The following is a 23,788-nucleotide window of genomic DNA, read 5'->3' on the forward strand; positions in this document are numbered from 1 at the left end:
GTGCGGGGCCCTGGTGTCGGATCCCCACAGATCATGTACTGATGACCTTTCAGTTTACAGAAGCTGGAAACCCCCTTTAAGGCCTCGTGCACACTTACGTCACCGTTTTCACGGCCGCTTTTGACGGGTCCGTGAACCCGCTTTAGCGGCCGTGTGGTTTCCGTGTGCACTCCCGTGTGCACTCCGTGTTTCCGTTTCCGTGCGCCGAGCATGGTACTGTCCAAGGTGCTGAAAGAGTTAATGGGCTGCACTGATCGGCGGTAACTCTTTCAGCACCCTGGACAGTACCATGCTCGGCGCGCGGAAAATACAATTTTAAGTAGTTCATACTTACATTCTTCCTGTCCGGCCTCCAGCGATGACGTTCAATCCATGTCGCCGCTGCAGCCAATCACAGGCTGCCGCGTCACAAAAGAAGGTCGGACTGGAGGAAGAAGAGGGACTCGTCACCAAGACAACGACCGGGTACGTATGAAATGCTTTTTATTTTATTTTTAATCAGCAGCCTCTTTTCTCTATCAGTTATTGATAGAGACAAGTGGCTGCCGATTAGTGTAATATTTTTCTAATGTTATTCTGCCCGCCCGGCGGTTGCTAGGCAACGTCTCCGTCACACACGGACGGCACACGGATGCCTTCAGTTTTTTTGACGGCCCCATTGACTTGCATGGGCCTCACGGTCATGGAATCCCGGACCAAAGTAGGACATTCTCTACTTAGGATCAGAAAGGAGCAACGGACCGTCAAAAAAACTGAAGTGTGCATGGCCCCATTGAAATTAATGGGTTCAGGGTGCTATCAGTGACAAAAAACGGATAGCACCCTGAAGGAAAAAACTGAAGTGTGCATGAGGCCTAAGTCAACTGTGATGTATCGTATATCAACTCTCTTGGTATTTTATTTTCAGTGTTCTGGAAAAGTATGGTATCAAACCTTCAAATACATACCAGGTAAGTGATTAATTATTTTTCATTAATCACAGCTTGATATATCAATCTTTCTTTATTTTTTTGCATTATAATGTGTAGTGTTATAAGGCTATGTCTTAACCACATTTTTTTTTAATGTCCCTTTGCAATAGTCTTGATAACAAATGTCCTTTTGTTTTGTTTCTACAGCATCTATGCAAGTATATGCTTAAAACAACCCCTGCTGTTTGCTGTCTGTTATGATCCTACAGTCATACTCTCTTTCATTTGTCCCCTAATTCTTGCTAACTTAGTAAATATACGTTAGCATTACATAGGGGAGGGATGGAAGAGAGTATGACTATAGGATCAGACAACATAGAGGTTTTTTGTTGTCTATTACTATGGGGACACATGGGTTTGCAATGGAGCTGTAAACAAAAGAATAGGATTTTTTTTAACCCCTTAATGACGGCATGAAAAGCTAAATTTTTCTGTTTTTGCCTCTCTGCCTTTCAGCAGCCATAATTTTTTTATTTTTTAATTGAGGTGGCTGTATGAGGCCTTGTTTTATGCGAGAGAAATTGTATTTTTTTCCCACGCAGTTTTGGGGTAAAAATATTTTTTTTTAGAACCTGAATATAGGAAAAGCGATTCTTGGCATTGTCTTTCTTGTTTCTTTTTTATCCCGTTCACATTTCACACTAAATAACCTGTTAAATTAATTAGTCAGGTTATTACCGTCGTGTAGAGGCCTAATATCTAAAAATCTTTTTGAACCTGTCTACATAATGCTTGTGGGTATATAAGGTGGACTCTTTTACCTGTATATTTTATGGCCTGAGGAAAACACTGGTCCAGTGTTGAAACGCGTAGCCATTCTTATATGCAAATAAAGCTGTCATATTCATCATCATCCTGGAATCTTCATTGTTGATATGGTTCATCTTTTTACATTTAATTTCTAAATACCTATTGAACTTTGCAGTTACCTTGCTTGTTAACCGAATTGGACCTAGCTGCAGCATCACCATAACATTACCTTTTTATCGCTTTCATCAGTGTTGTGCCTGCAATTGCACAACTATACTAGGTGATCATAATACTCTTAATAAATGTATTGTATCTTATTCCAGCAGCATTCATTCTTAGAATGGCAGATAAAATGCCAATCTACCTAAATCTCCCCAATAGTCTCAACTGTCTACTGTCATTTTGAAATGAGAATGAAGCCCATCAAAGTTTCATACATTGTGTGAATGGCTTAGCAGTCCAATCCTAACTCCACTGTTCTTTCTTTGTCTACATTATTGAAGAGGTGGTTGCTTTTAAAGTGGCTAGGCTCTTGACATGAAAGGGTGTGCCATTAATGTCTGGTTCATAGAGTGGATCTTACTTTTTTAATTTAGATTGACCTCTGGCCACACTGAAATCTCGGGTCAGGCTTCAGCTGAGAGTAGAGAAATTCCTGTAATTTAATTGTTCAGTGAAAATACTTGTTCTGCACAGTTTCATCTTCGTTTGGGTAACAGGAATGTAATAAAACAAGTTGACTAGCTCAAAAAAGAAAAAAATATAAAATATAGCTATATAAATAACGTTTATATTTAAATTTTTAGGTGAAAGAGATCAAAGATGCTATTTTGAATGCATATGGAATTGAAGCAAAAGTTCAGTGTATTCCTCCACAGCAGGTAATGGTTATATCATTTTGGTAATAAATAATTGTGCCATTGTTTCCAGATCATAGCCGCTCTCTCCATTTAGTTTCTCTATTTCTACAAAAAGATTCATGTGTTATTTCTGTTGTACTGAACTTACTTGTACTAAAACTTTTTAAATATATGTTATTGTGGTCTGGTTCTTCAATTGCTCGACATGGAGCACAGACTCTGTTACCAGAATATACATTGATGGGCTATCCTGAGTACTGGTTATCAATGTATATTCCTCGAAAACCCTTTTTAAGTATAAAATTATTAGCAGCCACCAGGGGAATACGTTTTCGTACAGTAGGGGGGGGGGCATCAAAAATGAGGCAGAAGAGTTTAGGCAGTGTAAACTTAGACTAGACAGTCGGAAGATGGGCCAAATTTATCATAGTGGTGCACACTGTATGATAAATTTGGCGCATGCAACTAGACATGTTAGACACTTTTTTTCCTTATATCAGATCTTGGTTGGCTTGGTTTACGCCATTTTGTCGCGCTAAAATTTTGGCGCATTTTGAATAGTAAATCTGCCCCCATGTGCAAGGGAAAGTTATATAGAGCTGTTTGAGAGGAGAGGAAAATGATGAAAATGACCAATAGATGACAACTTTTTATATGAAAAATACACAAATTATTTGTTGTTGGTGATGGCTGTTGTCAAGAGGGTCCCCATTCCATATTTTGCTGTGGGGTTCCATAATTACTTGTTACACTACTAAGCGCTACTGTGGCATCTAGTCTTATACAGTCCATGTTATGTGCTTTTTTAACATCTGGTTAAAACACTGTTTAAAAAAAATTATTCTAACATCTGACATTTTGTTGACAAGTTTTGAAAAAAATTTAGTAATACCGTTTTTGTTCATTGAATAATGATGTATTTTGCAAAGTCACACCTTATGGTCCAGAAAGAATTTTTCACCAAACCTTTCCATTGGATTTTTGTTCCTAGTATCCTTTGTTAGGTTTAGTAGCTGGGCAAATATTTCATACAGATTACATTATATAAAATATATAAACAATGAGGAGGCTCTAGGGGTTCGGGACCCCGGTTCTTGCAATCGCTGGGTGTACCAACACTGGGGCCCCCAGTGATCAGAAAATAATCACCTATCCTTTGGATAGGTAATACTTTTTTTATTCTGGAAATACCCCTTTATGCTACAGTCTATAAATGAATTCTCATTTTTTGCCTATAGTTTGACTTTAAAGAGGACCTGTCAGCTCAAATGACTTGTCTGTTTTAATAAATACTTGTATTCCCCATGTAATAACAATACTGGAATACCTTTAATCTGTGCCATTCCTCTGGTATTCCTCCTGGAAATGTATGAATAAATGAACAACTGGGTGTTACCATTCCCCTTGTCAAATGGGCGTGTCCTTTCACAGTCTAGCATTCTCAGCACTGATTAGACAGTGTCACCCCCAACTGGTAACACCCAGTTTTCAATTTATTCATATATTCCTGGAAGGTATAACAGAGGAAAGCCACCAAGCATACAAGTATTTACTAAAGCAGACATGTCAGGAGATCTAACCGGTCCTCTTTAAGGTATATTACACTGTTCTTGCAGACCGTGTAAAATTATCACATAATCCAGTTAAACATTTTTATGTTTACATCTTTAAAATAATCTGTAATCCCAATTTGAGGGTGGATACACCAACACTTTTATACCTATAACTGTAGAGTGCTCCACGGTTCTGTTTGCCATCTTCTTTCTTCTTGAACACTTCTCTAATAAGTTTCTCTCCTGTCTGCAGCTGCCCCTGAGTCCTAACCCTATCGCTGTCCACACTTGCTTACATACAGTGGCACATGAACCCTTCAGATTTTCCTATATTTCTGCATAAATTTGACCTGAAACTACAGGGTGGGCCATTTATATGGATACACCTAAATAAAATGGGAATGGTTGCTGATATTAACTTCCTGTTTGTGGCACATTAGTATATGGGAGGGGGGAAACTTTTCAAGCTGGGTGTTGACCATGGTGGCCATTTTGAAGTCAGCCATTTTGTATCCAACTTTAGTTTTTTCAATGGGAAGAGGGTCATGTGACACACCAAACTTATCGAGAATTTCACAAGAAAAGCAATGGTGTGCTTGGTTTTAACGTTACTTTATTCTTTCATGAGTTATTTACAAGTTTCTGACCACTTATAAAATGTGTTCAAAGTGCTGCCCGAGCATTGCTAGATGAACAGTTTCCTGGAAAGTGGATTGGTCGTCGTGGGCCAGTTGAATGGCCCCCTAAGTCTCCCGATCTGACCCCCTTAGACTTTTATCTTTGGGGTCATCTGAAGGCAATTGTCTATGCTGTGAAGATACGAGATGTGCAGCAACTGAAACTACGGATACTGGAAGCCTGTGCTAGCATTTCTTCTGCGGTGTTGCTATCATTGTGTGAAGAGTGGGAAAAGAGGGTTGCATTGACAATCCAACACAATGGGCAGCACTTTGAACACATTTTATAAGTGGTCAGAAACTTGTAAATAACTCATGAAAGAATAAAGTAATGTTAAAACCAAGCACACCATTGTTTTTTGTGTGAAATTCTCAATAAGTTTGATGTGTCACATGACCCTCTTCCCATTGAAAAAAACTAAAGTTGGATACAAAATGGCCGACTTCAAAATGGGCGCCATGGTCAACACCCAGCTTGAAAAGTTTCCCCCCTCCCATATACTAATGTGCCACAAACAGGAAGTTAATATCACCAACCATTCCCATTTTATTTAGGTGTATCCATATAAATGGCCCACCCTGTACATGAGATTTTTACACAAGTCCTAAAAGTAGATAAAGAGAATCAAACAAATGAGTCAAAAATATTAGACTTGGTCATTTTTATTGAGGAAAATGATCCAATATCACATATCTAAGTTAGATGTGATCGATAACCGGTGGATCCTGCATGTTAGAGACATGCAGGACCCGCTGTCACTGAACCCGTGTGTCCCTCTGGCCTGATTGATTCGGGTTTCAGCGCAAGATACAGCTTCTATATATTCTGGATAAATAGAAGCTGTGTCTAAGTAAAAAAAAAATGTTTAATTAAAAACAATTCAAAAGTTGCTTAAAACACCATAATTCATTGTTTTATTTAAAAAAAAATAAAACAAAGGGTTCAAAGGTTTACATAGCTTTTCATCGATATGTTATTCTGCTGTTTTGCTGTGACTGCTGTCTTGCTTCTACTGCTGCTACTCATATCTCCTAAAATCCAACAAAAATAGATTTAAAAAAAAATCAGTTCTAAAAAAAAGAGTCCGCATTGCCCACAGCAATTATTTAGATTCCCTCTTGTTGTTTTCAAATATTCTCTGGGGAAATGAAAGCTGTAATCAGATTGATTGGAATATGGAATAGAATGGGGACCTGAGCTGGAATATTTAAGGAAGTTGCAGCAGCTCATTGGGACTACAGTCTCTTTAAGGCTCCGTTCACACATTACCATGTGTATTTCCGAGGCTTACCCCGTGGAACTTACCAATGTGGATTATCATCACATTTGACGTGGATTTCTGAACCGAAATTGTGTCAAATCCGACATGTGTGAACGGGGCCTAAGACTGGAAAAGCCATGGCCATTGATAAGCAGAGAGCAAGACCTGGAAGAATTAAGCAAACCATGTCTGCTCCAACAAACAAACACAGGAGTAGATGATGTTGACCACACTGAAGAGGTAGGTTGCAATAGCTTCCTCAAGCAATGCGGATCTGCCTTCTCGGTTTCTCGGCCCCTTATGCTTCCTTAGTCCCTCTACTTCCGCCACATCTGCCACCCATTTCAGGGTTAACTGCAGTGGTCCAGAGTATCATCCACTTGTAGTTTCTCTATTATGTAGGGTTGACCTCAGTGTTTGTGATTGGATTGGGGTACAACATATGAGATGACAGATCATTTATGGAAGCAACTCTAAGAATATCTTGTTTGATTAAGCTGTATTTGACTTTTCAGGGTGAAGACACACAAACTCTTGGACAAATTGAAATGTGTTTCACTAAAGATTTTAAGATGGAAAACTGTTCAAGCACTGAAGAGATCCAAGGCAACCCACAGATTAAATCAGAAACAAATTCTCTGGAATTACATGTTTGTGACGATCACTTGAACATCCTTTATCCGTCTGTAGGTTTAATATAGACTGCTATCATAGCAATAGAAAAATATATATATTTGAGGGCTTAAACTGCTGACAGATTACCTTTGAAATTAGTTTCTGGATTGAATGTTTCCCTACTATAGAAATTGATAGGATTGATGTGGTCACAGTGCATTATTATGTTGTGTCACTGTCAATGATTTAAATCAAACTTGCATCTATTTTCTTCTGCATTATTTTTGGTTTTCGTATTTTTAATTCTCTTAAGGTTGAAGAAAGACACCCAGTCCAGTCCATCAAGTTCAACTACTATTTTAAATGCTGATCCATATCCAATTCCATATATGGCAATTAGAATAAATCCCTAGCTCAATGAGCCATCTCCAGTAATCTAGTACATAACATATAAAGGCATTGAGGGCCCTTTTAAGCCATTTAAATGAATTAAAGGGTTCCCAATTGGCATACCCGCGTTCCCAATATAGCTGCGGAGATCCGTATTTATCAGATATTTATGGCATGTCCTGTGAATATGCCATAAATGTCTGAGTTGGGAATAACTCTTTAACCATTACATCTTGTGGCTGACCGTTCCGTCTTATTGCTCTTTTAGTTATTAAATCCTTTCTATGATGATTTAGAAACCTACCTTCCTTTAGATCTAGAGGTTGTCTGTTTCTAAACTCCAGAGAAAGAAGCAACTGGACATTTCTATTCACCTGTAGGAACCACTTTCTCGCAACTTTGGTTTTGGTTTAAGATACTAAGCGGACCTCTGGACTTCGGTGTCCAAATTGTCTGGTGTTTGATTCTCTGGATTTAAGTCAATGTAGGGAACCAGATCTAAAGGGGTGTTATTGAGCTTGCAGTTGCTATGGGTAAAAACAGAGCATCAATTCATGTACCAGAACTTTATAGAAGCAGAATAGGGGAGTGGTATTTGGTACAGGAGCAGAAGGCAAATGGGTAGTCAGACAGTCCTATGCTCAGCAATAATGTAGCAGAGCTAAGTATCCAGTACAAAGGGGGTAGTCCAGAAACATAGTAAGTCCAGCAACAATGTAGCAGAACAGAGTATGCAATGTTAAAGGGGTAAATCAGAAACGTAGTCAAGGGTAGATAGGGTCACAACTATAGATAGATTCAAATTAATATTGGGAGACACCAACAAGGTTAGGCATAAAACACTCATAACCGGCCCTAAGGCCAGCGTGAAGTGAATTCACATAGAGCGTCCTGCGATCTGACTGATCGACTTGCTGTACAATCTTTCTTGTTACTGGAATCCAGCCATTCCCTTATTTACGTTGGTCACCCTAGATCCAGAAACACCATAGCTCGCTGTGCTACGCTGTTTCTGTAACTCCCATTCACTTCTATGGAAGTTATGAAAACTACGTTGCTCAGCGAGCTCAAATGTTTCAGACTACTGGCCACCTTATAACTCAGTGACTGGAGAGCAGCAAGAGCTGGAAAAGCTAGGACGATTATGAGGGGGCATCATTCTTGAGATAGGTACAGGTTCCAGAGGTGGGACCCGCATCCATCAGACATTTATGACATATCCTGTATTTGAAAAATAAATATTTTTCATTTTCACGACCCAATTCTAATAAATTCAGCATAATACCTGTGAGATCAAAATGCTCACTATACATCTAGATGAATTCTTCAAGGGGTGTTGTTTTCCAAATATGAGTCACTGCTCAGCGGTTTCCACTCTATCTTAGGGGCTCTGCAAATGCATAATTATGTCCAGTGACTAATCCAACAAAATCTGCTCTTCAGAAGCCAAATGGCACTCCTGAGTCCTGGCGTGTGCCCAAACAGCATGTTATGACCACATATGGGGTAATTTTGTACTCGGGAAAAATTGCCTTATAAATGTTGGGGTTTTTCTCCTGTACTCCTTGTGGAAATTAAACATTTTTAGCTAAAACTACATCTTGAGGCCCCAAACTACACAAGGTGCTCCTTTGTTTCCAAGGGCCACATATCAGATATTTTTAAAAACTGCAAAATAAGGGCAATAAATATTGAGCTGTCATTCTTTTTTTTGGTTCACATTCGCTGTGTTACAGAAATAAAGGATTAAAATTGAATATCTGCAAAAGAAAATGTTCATATTTTTCCTTCACTTTTCTTTAATTCCTGTGAAATGCCTAAAGGGTTAATAAACCTACAAAATGCAGATTTTAAAATGGGTGATTTATAGGGGGTTTCTAGCATATAGGCCACTTCAGAACTGAATAGGTCCCTAAAAAAAAGGTTTTGGAAATTTTCTTAAAACTGTGAAAAATGACTGCTAAACTTGTACGTTTCCTCATGTCCTACAAAAACAAAAGGACGATCTAAAAATAATGTCCTCAAAAAGGTAGACATATAGAAAATTTTAATGAAGAAGTATTTTGTGTGGTATAAGTATCTGTCTTACAAGCAGAGAAAATCTAATTTTGAAACATGCTAATGTTCACAAATAAATAATGGATGTATCGACCAAAAAAGAACAATGTGTCACGAGGAAACATTCTTAGAATCGCTTGAATAAGTAAAAGCATTCTAAAGGTAGAACCACATAAAGTGAGACATGTCAGATTTGAAAAATGGAGCTCTGTCAGGGAGGTGGAAACAGGCTGAGCCAGCAAGGGGTTAATGACCACCCTATATTTTCTGTCCCGTAATTTCTTTTTTCTTCTGAATTATAGTGTCAGTCCGTATTTTTGCACAAGAATTGATTTCAGCAAAAGAAAACAGGCAAAACTTATACAAAGGGAAGGTTTGGCTGCTTCCCTCTTCTGAATGGGGCAGAGCGGGGATTAGCTGCAGTTTCAGGCAAAGCCACTCCTATATGTACGCAGCAGTGTCTGAATAAACAATGAAGAGGCTATGGCGCTGAATAGGACACCAATTATAAGTCATGGAAAATCCCTTCAATAAGCAGAAAAGGAAACTGCACATTATCCATTGATTTAATGCCCTATAACCAGTGGCGCAGCTATAGTGGTCGCATCCGTTGCAATTGCGACCGGGCCCCGAAGCCAGGGGGGCCCGCGGCCCCCCGCACCACATTAATAAAAAGTTATAATACACTAGAGAAAAAGAGTCCGTATATATCCACATATGAAAAAATTACACATCTTTATTAGTAATAAATACATAAATTTACAAAAAACAGAGAATCTAAAAATGGATCCTTGACTGAGTCACAAGTACAATATTAAACAGAATATTAAGTCACATTAGAGTATACAGTTTTTATTAATAATCGAATTTACTCCTACACAGGGTACATCTATAAGGAATAAGATGCAAATACAAAAAGTACAGCAGACCAGACCGTTAGACCGTTTGCCTAAGGAGACTAGTGTTCCCAGGAAAATAGCAAGTGTCCCTATGAATCTAGCAAATGCACTTACCCATGTTATGAGGAGAATCGTGTGACCCAGAGTGTGGAAGTGCGCCCCGACGAGCGTTTCGCTTATAGCTTTCTCAAGGGGTGCCGGTATTTTGGTTGTGCCTAGTTTAAATAGTGGTCTTCACTGTCCTTTAATCGTTGTAAGCCAATCAGGCGCCGGTATAAGCGGCGCCTAACTGACAGTGGTGACGCCCAGGGATGACGCGCAGGGATACACTGCTGATGAACGTCATTATCCTACTGCGCATGCGCGAATCCCGGGACGCGTCACCAGGGAGACAGCGCAGGCGCAGAACCAGAAAGACAGCTCACGGGCAGGAATCGGCGCCCCATCTACTTATTCTGTCCCAACTATCCCAGCAGGACAGTGAGTAGGTATATATATATGAAAGCAGGGGCGTAGCTAGAGGCTCATGGGCCCCGATGCAAAAATTCTTACTGGGCCCCCCCCCACAAACTTCTCATGGCCGACGGTCCGCTTTCAGCTGCATCGCTGGGTCTCCTAAGTGACCCAACAATGCAGCACTAGCAGCCGGGGCGTCACTAAGGCTGGGTTCACACACACTATTTACGGACGTAATTCGGGCGTTTTAGCATTGAATTACGTCCGAAAATGCGGCTCAAAAGCGTCGGCAAACATCTGCCCATTCATTTGAATGGGTCTTACGATGTGCCGACGGTCATTTTTTTTACGAGCCGCTGTCAAAAGGCGGCGCGTAAAAAAGTGCCTGTCACTTCTTCAGACGTAAATGGAGCCGTTTTCCATGGACTCCATGGAAAACCAGCTTCAATTACATCCGTAATGGACGCAGCAAAAGACGCCTGCACATGCCATTACGGCTGAAATTACGGTGCTGTTTTCTCCTGAAAACAGCACAGTAATTTCAGCCGTAACGGACGCAGCCGTGTGAACATACCCTCAGGGCTTAAAATGTCCGGGAAATAGCCCCAATACATATGTGTCCGCCCCAAAAAAAAGTGTGTATATGAGACAGCATAGCATATCTATAGCACTACGACCCTATAAACTATGGATAGGATTAGATACAGTGGCTGAGCAGACAGTATCACACATGATAGGATTAGATACAGTGGCTCAGAAGGCAGTATCACACATGATAGGATTAGATACACAGCTCAGCAGACAGTATCACACATGATAGGATTAGATACAGTGGCTCAGCAGACAGTACCACACATGATAGGATTAGATACAGTGGCTCAGCAGACAGTACCACACATGATAGGATTAGATACAGTGGCTCAGCAGACAGTATCACACATGATAGGATTAGATACAGTGGCTCAGCAGACAGTACCACACATGATAGGATTAGATACAGTGGCTCAGCAGACAGTATCACACATGATAGGATTAGATACAATGGCTCAGCAGACAGTATCACACATGATCGGATTAGATATAGGGCCCAGCAGACAGTATCATACATGATTGGATTAGATACACAGCTCAGCAGACTGTATCACACATGATAGGATTAGATACAGGGCCCAGCTCGTTGACATTGCGGCTCCAGCGCTGGACCCAGGATAGGTAAGAATAATAATTTTGCTTCTTTATGTGTTACTGATTATTTTTGTGTTTGTGTTTTTTTTACAGGTTCGGTTGTTGGACCTCGGATTCGAGGACTTCAATGACGGCGTTTTTTTTATTCTCAATAAAATGGTTAATGAGGGTTGTGTTTTTTTATTTCAATAAAATATTTTTTCTATGTGCTTGTATCTTTTTAAACTTTATTATCACCGCCTTAGTAATGGCCGCTGGCTGATTGACAACCTCCATTACTAAGGCGAGGCTTAATGTTAGCCGGTGCAGAGGCTACACTAACCCCCATTATTACCCCGGTACCAACCGCCACCAGGGGTACTGGGAAGAGCCGGGTACAAACCAGTACCCGACCATCTGTAGTGACGGGCAGGCACCGGGGTGGCCGCAGGCTGGTAGTATTAGGCTGGGGAAGGCCAAAAACAGTGGCCCTTCCCACCCTTGTAATGCTGCCTGCTGCTGCTGTGTTGCATCTGGCTGGTTATGAAAATTGGGGGGGACCCGAAATCGTTCTTTCCAATTATTATTTTTTTTTTGGTTTTTTTAAATGACGTGGGGTCCCCCCCATTTTTCATAACCAGCCAGATACAATAAAGCAGCAGCAGGCAGCATTACCAGGATGGGAAGGGCCACTGTTTTTGCCTTTCCCCTCCTGATAATACCAGCCTGCGGCCACCCCAGTGGCCGACCATCACTACAGATGGTCAGGTACTGGATGGTACCCGGCTCTTCCCAGCACCCCTGGTGGCGGTGGGTACCGGGGTAATAAAGGGGGTTAGTGTTAGCCTCTGTACCTGCTAACACTAAGCCCCGCCTTAGCAATGGATGCTGTCAATCAGCCGGCGGCCATTACTAAGGCGGTAGTAATATAGTTTAAAAAAAAAACACAAAGACATAGAAAAAATATTTTATTGAAATAAAAAAAAAACCCACACAGCCCTCATTAACCATTTTATTAATAAAAAAAAAGCCGTCATCGAAGTAGTCCTGGAATCTGCCGTAGTCCAACGACCGAACCTGTAAGAAAACACACAAAATATGATTAGTAACACATGTGTTAGGGTATGTGCACACACACTAATTACGTCCGTAATTGACGGACGTATTTCGGCCGCAAGTACCGGACCGAACACAGTGCAGGGAGCCTGGCTCCTAGCATCATACTTATGTACGACGCTAGGAGTCCCTGCCTCGCTGCCGGACAACTGTCCCGTACTGAAAACATGTTTACAGTATGGGACAGTTGTCCTGCAGCGAGCCAGGGACTCCTAGCATCGTACATAAGTATGATGCTAGGAGCCCGGCTCCCTGCACTGTGTTCGGTCCTTTACTTGCGGCCGAAATACGTCCGTCAATTACGGACGTAATTAGTGTCTGTGCACATACCCTAAGGCTTAGATACAGGGCCCATGTGTGATACTGTCTGTGGGACCCTGTATCTAAGCCTACCACAAGGTAGGCTTAGATACAGGGTCCAGCAGACAGTAATCTTATACAGTATAAGATTACTGTGTACTGGGGCCCTGTATCTAAACCTACAGTGTGGTAGGCTTAGATACAGGGCCCAGCAGACAGGATCACGCATGGGCCATGTATCCAAGCCTACCATGTGATTGGCTTAGATATAGGGCCCAGCAGACAGGATCACACAATCTGTGATCCTGTCTCATGGGCCCCCTAAGCCTGATACATCGTAGGCTTAGGGGTTGTGCAGTCCCTAAACATTGATGGCCTATCCACAGGATAGGCCATCAATAGATGATGTGTCGCCCGGGACCCGCAAATCAGCTGTTTTGAAGGGGCCGCAGCACTCGTACGAGAGCGGCTTCCCCTTCATTTCACTACTCGCTCACACTGCGAATCGCCGACACCGATTCACAGTGTGACCGGAATGAAGTGACAGGAATGAAGGGGAGCAGCTCTCGTACGAGTGCTGCGGCCCCTTCAAAACAGCTGATTGGCGGGTCCCGGGAGTCGGACCCCGCCAGTCAGGGCTAACCTTACCTTCCTCTTCGGCCGCGGCGGGAGTTCTGTAGTCTCGATGCTGTGTGCGGCGCATAGCGCTGTGACGTCATGCGCTGCGCACAGCGCTTGACGTCAGGACCTCAGCAGCGATCCGGAACCAGGAAGGTAAGTAAAGTATGTTACTATAGTAACAGGGGCCCGCGGCCCGAGTTACTATAGTAACTTTTTATTGATGTGGTGCGGGGGGCCGTGGGCCCCCCTGGCTTCTGGGCCCGGTCGCAATTGCGACCGCTGCGACCCCTATAGCTACGCCAGTGTATGAAAGGTATTTGATAAGAACCCCCCCCCCCCCCCCCCACAGCTACAACTCTCTTCATGGATCTATTATACATACACAGTTACTCACTCTTATAATCGGTCTTACACAGTGCCATCTAGTGGATAAAGTGAAAAATAGAGAGAATAGCTGAATCTCAAAACATAGTGCATTGTGAGTAAGGTTAAGATATAAATCTCATTAAATGTATTCAAATTTAATAAAAAAGTGTTATTATACATGATCAATAATACAAATAAATAATTAAATAAATACATATTGCAAGTGCATATACATTGGATAATCTAACAGAATTTTTGTTGTGTACAGTGAATATTATAATAAAGTGTAATCATCAATTACGTAAATTAAATGATATGACCATAAAACTCAATTTACGTTATATAAAAAACAAAAAACAAGCAGTGAATAAGGCAATACAGAGTATGCAATAAAGAAAGTGTACCATTGCATATTAAAGCACATATAAAAAATATATACATAATAAAAAGTGAAAAGTAAAAATAGAATAATGTAAAGAACAACAAAAAACAACAATAGTGCCATGAATAAAAGACTCGATAGTATAGGTACATATATGCATATAGATTATAATAAATTGCATTAGTAATAGAAAATATATAGTAAAATATACTAATCAATTAATAAAAAGTTACTATAGTAACTCGGGCCGTGGGCCCCTGTTACTATAATAACTGACAGTACTTACCTTCCTGGTTCCGGAGCGCAACGGAGGTCCTGACGTCACAGCGCTGTGCGCAGCACATGAGGTCACAACGCTATGCACCGCGCACAACATCGTGATCTTGGATAGAGTTAGGACACAATTTCCACTGCGGCTGAAGAGGGTAAGATTAATATCCCTGTCTGCTGAAGCTGATTGGCGGGGTCCGACTCCCGGGAGCCGGCCAATCAGCTGTTTTGAAGGGGCCGCAGCGCTTGTACGACAGCTGCTTCCCCTTCATTCTGATCACTGGCTTACACTGTGAATCCGTTTTGGCGATTCACAGTGTGAGCGAGTAAGGGAAATTAAGGGAAAGCAGCTCTCGTACGACAGCTGCTACCTCTTCATTCCGGTCACTTGCTCATACTGTGAATCCGTGTCGGCGATTCACAGTGTGAGCGAGTAAGGGAAATGAACGAGTGCTGCGGCCCCTTCAAAACAGCTGATTGGCGTGCTCCCGGTAGTCGGACCCCGACACATCAGCTATTGATGGCTTATCCTGAGGATAGGACATCAATGTTTAGGGACTGGACAACCCCTTTAAGCCTACGATATAGCAGGCTTAGAGGGCCCATGAGACAGGGTCACAGATTGTGTGATGCTGTCTGCTGGGCCCTGTATCTAAGCCAATCACATGGTAGGCTTAGATACATGGCCCATTTGTGATCCTGTCTGATGAGCCCTGTATTTAAGCCTATCACACGGTAGGTTTAGATACAGGGCCCCAGCACACAGTAATCTTATACTGTATAAGATTACTGTCTGCTGGACCCTGTATCAAAGCCTACCTTGTGGTAGACTTAGATACAGGGTCCCACAGACAGTATCACACATGGGCCCTGTATCTAAGCCTAGTCAAAGAAGGGATGCCTGCAGGCAAACAGAACCCTATTTCCTGACCACCCAAATAGTAATAGGAATTAAATTTAAATTTTTATTAAGCTACGTATAGCAAGGGACAAACCATACACATAAGTTTAAAATTTTTCACTGCTGAGAGCCGAAGTCAGAGTGAACAGCTGGAAGGATCGCAGCAGAGTATCTGATAACTAAGGTGAATGCTGAGTGTCAGCGAACACACAGTCAGTCAAAAAGCAAATAATGCCTTTATCTAAATGTAGACAGTAAGTTCGGCTGAGGCAGGGATTAAAATCAATAGAGCCCCCCCCCCCCGACATGTTTCGCTAACTTGTAGCGTCCTCAGGGGTACACGGGGCTAATGGCGGCGCGGCGAAAAAACTACTCTTATGGGAGCGTAGGATGACGTGATTAGGAGGTGGGTGTGTGGATGGCCGCCAATAAGACGGAACTAGACAATAAGAATAACGGGAGGAAAAACAGCCAATAGGAGGCCACGTATCAAGAAGCCTATGACAGCCGACGAGCTGCGCAATCGCACAGACGAAAATGCCGAGACAGTCTGAAAACGGCACGTCTGCGCAGTAGGGCAGCTGAGGCACTCAGAACAAAAGCAGGACAAGACGGGAGCATAGTGGAACATAGTGGATCGGCGCAGGCGCTGTAGAAGCCGAGCCGGACTTAGTGCAGGGAGCAGCTGACAGCCGCCACTATGCCCCCGCAGCAAGCGCAGGGCTAAGACCAACACACAGTTGACAGGCAGTGCGCCTGCGCATTAAGACAGTGTAGAAACTTAGTGTCATATAGCACAGCAATGCCAAGTGCCCGAATAGGCACAAGCACCGTCAATGTCCCCTTTAGTCCAAGTGAAGAAGGCAATACATGTCCCCCCTGTTAATATACTACTCAATGTAAACCAGCACATCCAAAAACCCATCTCTGTAAATACAAAATATATATATATTGAAAAGTAATAATGAATGATAAATAGTAAATAATAGAAAATATATAATAACATTTATATTTGTCTGCCTTTCCATTTTATAATAGAGCAAAACCGGCCGCCAAGCTAATTACATGTACAGTTAGGTCAAGTAAAGTCAGTAGAGCAGAATACACAAATACATATATATGCACAGCCCCCTTGTCAGGAAGGCTATAATAGACATAGATGGAACCGATTATATAGTCAAGAAACCGAGACAATAAAAGTGAATACAATACAAATAAAGAAATCCATACAGAAGCGATAAGGGAAATGCAGGTAAAATCACAAGAAGGCACTATATGTAAATCCCTCGTTAAGCCCCTGAGGGGTCATGGAACCAAGACGGTGAATCCACCGTGCTTCCTCCTGTAGAAGCCTACGGTCCAAGTTCCCCGCCCTGGGTCCCAACTTAAACTGTGCAATGCCCCAAAATTGGAGCAACTTCGGATTATCAGGGTGAAACCTGTGCATATGTCTGGCAAGAGTGGTATCTTCCTTAAGGTTGATGGTACTAAGGTGTCGGGACACCCTTCTCCTCAATTCCTGCAGAGTTTTGCCCACATAAAATTTAGGGCTGGGACAGCTAGCCAAATACACAACCCCACTACTCTGACAGTTGAGAAACTGTTTGATGTCATAGGATCTGCCGTCAAGAGGGTTGGTAAAACTCTTAACTCTAGGCATCAGGGGGCAGAAAGAACACCTGCCACAGGGATGGAAACCCGCGGCAGGCGATTTGAACCATGTGGATGAGGTCTTAGAAGAGGTTGACGAAAAGTGGCTATGTACCAAAAGATCACGTAGATTTTTTCCCCTACGGTAGGTGATAGCGGGGTTGGCAGGGATGGCATCTTTTAAATCAGGGTCAGCGGTAAGGATAGACCAATGCTTCTTCAAAACCCCAACAACTTGGGAGGAACAAACATCGAAAGTGCCAATACAACGGATGGCACTGGAAGTCATTGACAATGCAGACCTAGCACCTCTGTCAGAAAGTAGATCAGATCTATGAGACGCCCTAGCCCTGGCATAAGCCCTATGTAGCCACTTTTTCGGATAACCTCGTGCTAAGAATTTTTGGTAGAGTCCATCACATTCTCTCTGAAAAGATAACTCGTCGGAACAATTGCGTCTGGCCCGCAGGTATTGGCCAATGGGTATCCCTCTCTTAAGGGCAGGGGGGTGATGACTGTCCCAATGCAAGAAGCTATTGGTAGCTGTGGCTTTACGAAATATATCGGTTTGGACACCCCCACCAGGGTCCAGGGAGATCTTAAGATCAAGGAAGTTGATCACCCGATCATTAATTTCATAAGTAAATCTCATGCCAATAGAGTTATTGTTGAGCATAGACATGAAGTCGACAAATGTGTTGGCATCCCCATCCCATAGGATGAGAATGTCATCGATATATCTTCCCCAGAAGGAGATATGTGACGTGAAATAGAGAAGGTCGTCGGAAAAAACGATAGTGTCTTCCCACCAACCCAAGAAAAGGTTGGCGTAAGTAGGTGCACAAACGGTGCCCATTGCTGTGCCTTTTATCTGATGATAATATTTGGCATCAAAAATGAAGAAATTATGCGTGAGAAGGAAACGTAATAGTGACAAAACAAAATCATTGTGTCGTTGAAATTGAGTACCCTTTGTGCTCAAAAAATATTTCACTGCAGTGAGACCTAAATCGTGTTGGATATTGGTATATAACGACTCCACGTCTATGCTCGCCAACATGGTAGTAGAAGTGACATTGATCTCCTGGATCCTGGTGACGGTGTCCTTGGTGTCCCTAAGATGGGACGACAAAGCGGAGACAAAAGGGGACAGAATCTCATCTACATAAAGGCTTATCCCCTGCGTCAGGTTATCATTACCCGAAACTATGGGCATACCAGGGATAGGGCGTTTGTTCTTATGGACCTTAGGTAGGGCATAAAAGGTTGCCAGAGTGGGGGTAGGATTATATAGACGTTTAAATTCGTCCAGGGTGATATGGTTATTACTTTTAGCATTGATAAGAAGATCATACAATTCCGACAGGTAATCAATGGTAGGGTTGCCTCTTAGAGTGACATAAGTTGTTTGATCGTCTAGTAACCTATGGACTATATCTGTGTAGTCCACACAGTCCATGATCACAATATTGCCTCCTTTATCGGAAGGTTTAAGTACTAAGTCTGCATTGCCACAAAGCTCATCCAATGCCAGCCTTTCATCGCTATTAAGATTTCCAAAGGGCATAGATCTATCACTTCTAAGTTTCTTAAGGTCATTGCAGACCATTTTTACAAAGACATCAATATGCCCGTATTGGGAGAAGGGGGGAGTGAGCCTAGACTTAGGGCGTAATGAAGAAAATGGACCCACCGCCTCAGTGACTCCGAATTGATTCTCATGAAGGAGACTCTCAAGATCCCTCATAGTATTTTGTTCCTGACGGTCCCGGCGGATACCATCCTGTATAGAGCCCCTAAAGTGTTTGTGTAGGGCCAATTTTCTGGCAAATAGATTAATATCCTTTGCCCATGTGAACTCATCAAAGGGAGGTGCAGGAGTATAGGAGAGTCCCTTTTGTAACAGAGTCAACTGGTGAGAATTCAATACGTGTGGGGATAGGTTGAATATCTGCATGTTGTCATTGTTGATAGCTGGTGTACTAGGGGTTATTGTTTGAGCCCCCAGTGCAGATTGAGTGGTCCTAGAAAAGGAGACGTAATAGAAGAGCCCATGGTAGTGTTGGTAGTGCCATTCCCACCGCCCAAAGCAGTACCCTGAGTGGGTAGTGGGGAGTTGCCCACCATTGTTGTGGCATGTTCGGCATATGAGGAGACAGGTACAGACAAAATAGATGACGAGTTGGAGACAGCAGGTAGACATGGTCTATTTCTGCTCAAGAAATCCGTGGGGGGCTGTTTTGATAAGGTAGGTATTCTCTTTGAGAAACCAGGTTTGTTGTTCCTGACCTTACGCTTAGTGCCCAATCTAGGGCTGTCACCAGTGTGTCTAGAATGTTCTGTACCCGAAGTGTCTGACTCAGAAAAGTCAGTATATACAGTGGTGCGTTTAGGAGCAGGAACAAAACGTGTCTTATACGTATAAATTTGCCCTATGTCAAAGTCCCTCCGGTCACGAATATATTTCCGGTGTTTACGTTCTTTAATTTCCCCCTGTAGTTTCTCAATGTTTTTTTGCAATTTCGCCTCTAAAGCGCCAAATTCAGGGTGTGACTGAAACACTTGTATATCTGCTATTTCTTTTTCAAGTTGAGCACCAACCTTACTGTGGCTCTGTTTTTCAAATTCCAGCAAGTAATGGAGCATCCGCAAAGAGCTCTCAGTAAGAAGGTCCTCCCACCCCTTTGTGAATGTGGTGTTGTCACGATGGGAATAAGGCATGATGTTAATTCTTAATCCCCTATAGACAATTTTCTGTTGTATATAAATTTCAAGACTGGCTATTTCCCAACAGGAACGTACAAATTTTTGGTAGGTCTTCTGCAAATCCCTAAACGCTGTATGGATGTCGAATTGGTGTAAAGGAATATTATCAGTAGAAAAGACATATGCCACCTCAGCGGACAAAGTCTCTATATTAGGTTTCTTGGACAAAAAAACGGCCATATCTAGTAGTTAGAAAATAGGTATAAGAGGTTCAACAGTGTGAACAGGGTCAAAGAAGAAAGGGTAATTAACCCAGCAGTACTAGGACAAAAAAACAAATTTTGACCCTGGGTAGTCAGCGGGTAAAATATATATAGTCAAAGAATGGATGCCTGCAGGCAAACAGAACCCTATTTCCTAACCACCCAAATAGTAATAGGAATTAAATTAAAATTTTTATTAAGCTACGTATAGCAAGGGACAAACCATACACATAAGTTTAAAATTTTTCACCGCCGAGAGCCCAAGTCAAAGTGAACAGCTGGAAGGATCGCAGCAGAGTATCTGATAACTAAGGTGAATGCTGAGTGTCAGCGAACACACAGTCAGTCAAAAAGCAAATAATGCCTTTATCTAAATGTAGACAGTAAGTTCGGCTGAGGCAGGGATTAAAATCAATAGAGCCCCCCCGACATGTTTCGCTAACTTGTAGCGTCCTCAGGAGTACACGGGGCTAATGGCGGCGCGGCAAAAAAACTACTCCTCTTATGGGAGCGTAGGATGACGTGATTAGGAGGTGGGTGTGTGGATGGCCGCCAATAAGACGGAACTAGACAATAAGAACAACAGGGGAGGAAAAACAGCCAATAGGAGGCCACGTATCAAGAAGCCTATGACAGCCGACGAGCCGCGCAATCGCACAGACGAAAATGCCGAGACAGTCTGAAAACGGCACGTCTGCGCAGTAGGGCAGCTGAGGCACTCAGAACAAAAGCAGGACAAGACGGGAGCATAGTGGAACATAGTGGATCGGCGCAGGCGCTGTAGAAGCCGAGCCGGACTTAGTGCAGGGAGCAGCTGACAGCCGCCACTATTCCCCCGCAGCAAGCGCAGGGCTAAGACCAACACACAGTTGACAGGCAGTGCGCCTGCGCATTAAGACAGTGTAGAAACTTAGTGTCATATAGCACAGCAATGCCAAGTGCCCGAATAGGCACAAGCACCGTCAATGTCCCCTTTAGTCCAAGTGAAGAAGGCAATACATGTCCCCCCTGTTAATATACTACTCAATGTAAACCAGCACATCCAAACACCCATCTCTGTAAATACAAAAAATATATATATTGAAAAGTAATAATGAATGATAAATAGTAAATAATAGAAAATATATAATAACATTTATATTTGTCTGCCTTTCCATTTTATAATAGAGCAAAACCGGCCGCCAAGCTAATTACATGTACAGTTAGGTCAAGTAAAGTCAGTAGAGCAGAATACACAAATACATATATATGCACAGCCCCCTTGTCAGGAAGGCTATAATAGACATAGATGGAACCGATTATATAGTCAAGAAACCGAGACAATAAAAGTGAATACAATACAAATAAAGAAATCCATACAGAAGCGAGAAGGGAAATGCAGGTAAAATCACAAGAAGGCATTATATGTAAATCCCTCGTTAAGCCCCTGAGGGGTCATGGAACCAAGACGGTGAATCCACCGTGCTTCCTCCTGTAGAAGCCTACGGTCCAAGTTCCCCGCCCTGGGTCCCAACTTAACTGTGCAATGCCCCAAAATTGGAGCAACTTCGGATTATCAGGGTGAAACCTGTGCATATGTCTGGCAAGAGTGGTATCTTCCTTAAGGTTGATGGTACTAAGGTGTCGGGACACCCTTCTCCTCAATTCCTGCAGAGTTTTGCCCACATACAATTTAGGGCAGGGACATCTAGCCAAATACACAACCCCACTACTCTGACAGTTGAGAAACTGTTTGATGTCATAGGATCTGCCGTCAAGAGGGTTGGTAAAACTCTTAACTCTAGGCATCAGGGGGCAGAAAGAACACCTGCCACAGGGATGGAAACCCGCGACAGGCGATTACAACCAGGTGGATGAGGTCTTAGAAGAGGTTGACGAAAAGTGGCTATGTACCAAAAGATCACGTAGATTTTTTCCCCTACGGTAGGTGATAGCGGGGTTGGCAGGGATGGCATCTTTTAAATCAGGGTCAGCGGTAAGGATAGACCAATGCTTCTTCAAAACCCCAACAACTTGGGAGGAACAAACATCGAAAGTGCCAATACAACGGATGGCACTGGAAGTCATTGACAATGCAGACCTAGCACCTCTGTCAGAAAGTAGATCAGATCTATGAGACACCCTAGCCCTGGCATAAGCCCTATGTAGCCACTTTTTCGGATAACCTCGTGCTAAGAATTTTTGGTAGAGTCCATCACATTCTCTCTGAAAAGATGACTCGTCGGAACAATTGCGTCTGGCCCGCAGGTATTGGCCAATGGGTATCCCTCTCTTAAGGGCAGGGGGGTGATGACTGTCCCAATGCAAGAAGCTATTGGTAGCTGTGGCCTTACGAAATATATCGGTTTGGACACCCCCACCAGGGTCCAGGGAGATCTTAAGATCAAGGAAGTTGATCACCCGATCATTAATTTCATAAGTAAATCTCATGCCAATAGAGTTATTGTTGAGCATAGACATGAAGTCGACAAATGTGTTGGCATCCCCATCCCATAGGATGAGAATGTCATCGATATATCTTCCCCAGAAGGAGATATGTGACGTGAAATAGAGAAGGTCGTCGGAAAAAACGATAGTGTCTTCCCACCAACCCAAGAAAAGGTTGGCGTAAGTAGGTGCACAAACGGTGCCCATTGCTGTGCCTTTTATCTGATGATAATATTTGGCATCAAAAGTGAAGAAATTATGCGTGAGAAGGAAACGTAATAGTGACAAAACAAAATCATTGTGTCGTTGAAATTGAGTACCCTTTGTGCTCAAAAAATATTTCACTGCAGTGAGACCTAAATCGTGTTGGATATTGGTATATAACGACTCCACGTCTATGCTCGCCAACATGGTAGTAGAAGTGACATTGATCTCCTGGATCCTGGTGACGGTGTCCTTGGTGTCCCTAAGATGGGACGACAAAGCGGAGACAAAAGGGGACAGAATCTCATCTACATAAAGGCTTATCCCCTGCGTCAGGTTATCATTACCCGAAACTATGGGCCTACCAGGGATAGGGCGTTTGTTCTTATGGACCTTTGGTAGGGCACGCATAATTTCTTCACTTTTGATGCCAAATATTATCATCAGATAAAAGGCACAGCAATGGGCACCGTTTGTGCACCTACTTACGCCAACCTTTTCTTGGGTTGCTGGGAAGACACTATCGTTTTTTCCGACGACCTTCTCTATTTCACGTCACATATCTCCTTCTGGGGAAGATATATCGATGACATTCTCATCCTATGGGATGGGGATGCCAACACATTTGTCGACTTCATGTCTATGCTCAACAATAACTCTATTGGCATGAGATTTACTTATGAAATTAATGATCGGGTGATCAACTTCCTTGATCTTAAGATCTCCCTGGACCCTGGTGGGGGTGTCCAAACCGATATATTTCGTAAAGCCACAGCTACCAATAGCTTCTTGCATTGGGACAGTCATCACCCCCCTGCCCTTAAGAGAGGGATATCCATTGGCCAATACCTGCGGGCCAGACACAATTGTTCCGACGAGTCATCTTTTCAGAGAGAATGTGATGGACTCTACCAAAAATTCTTAGCA

General features: G+C 42.6%; 1 protein-coding gene across 4 annotated transcripts in view; it reads left to right on the forward strand.

The window, feature by feature from the left end:
* RNASET2 (ribonuclease T2) overlaps positions 1–8,835 on the forward strand; it is a 54,434-nt gene extending 45,599 nt beyond the window's left edge. For all 4 annotated transcript variants that reach the window (XM_075862453.1, XM_075862454.1, XM_075862451.1 and 1 more), the window contains 3 exons: positions 908–950; positions 2,528–2,602; positions 6,589–8,835. In XM_075862453.1, coding sequence (XP_075718568.1) covers positions 908–950; positions 2,528–2,602; positions 6,589–6,774 — 304 coding nt within the window. In that variant the 3' untranslated portion in view covers positions 6,775–8,835. The remainder of the gene's footprint in view (positions 1–907; positions 951–2,527; positions 2,603–6,588) is intronic.
* Positions 8,836–23,788: the final 14,953 nt, after the last annotated feature.

The sequence above is a fragment of the Rhinoderma darwinii genome, chromosome 4, assembly GCF_050947455.1.
Source record: "Rhinoderma darwinii isolate aRhiDar2 chromosome 4, aRhiDar2.hap1, whole genome shotgun sequence".
NCBI classification, from domain to species: Eukaryota; Metazoa; Chordata; class Amphibia; order Anura; family Rhinodermatidae; genus Rhinoderma; species Rhinoderma darwinii.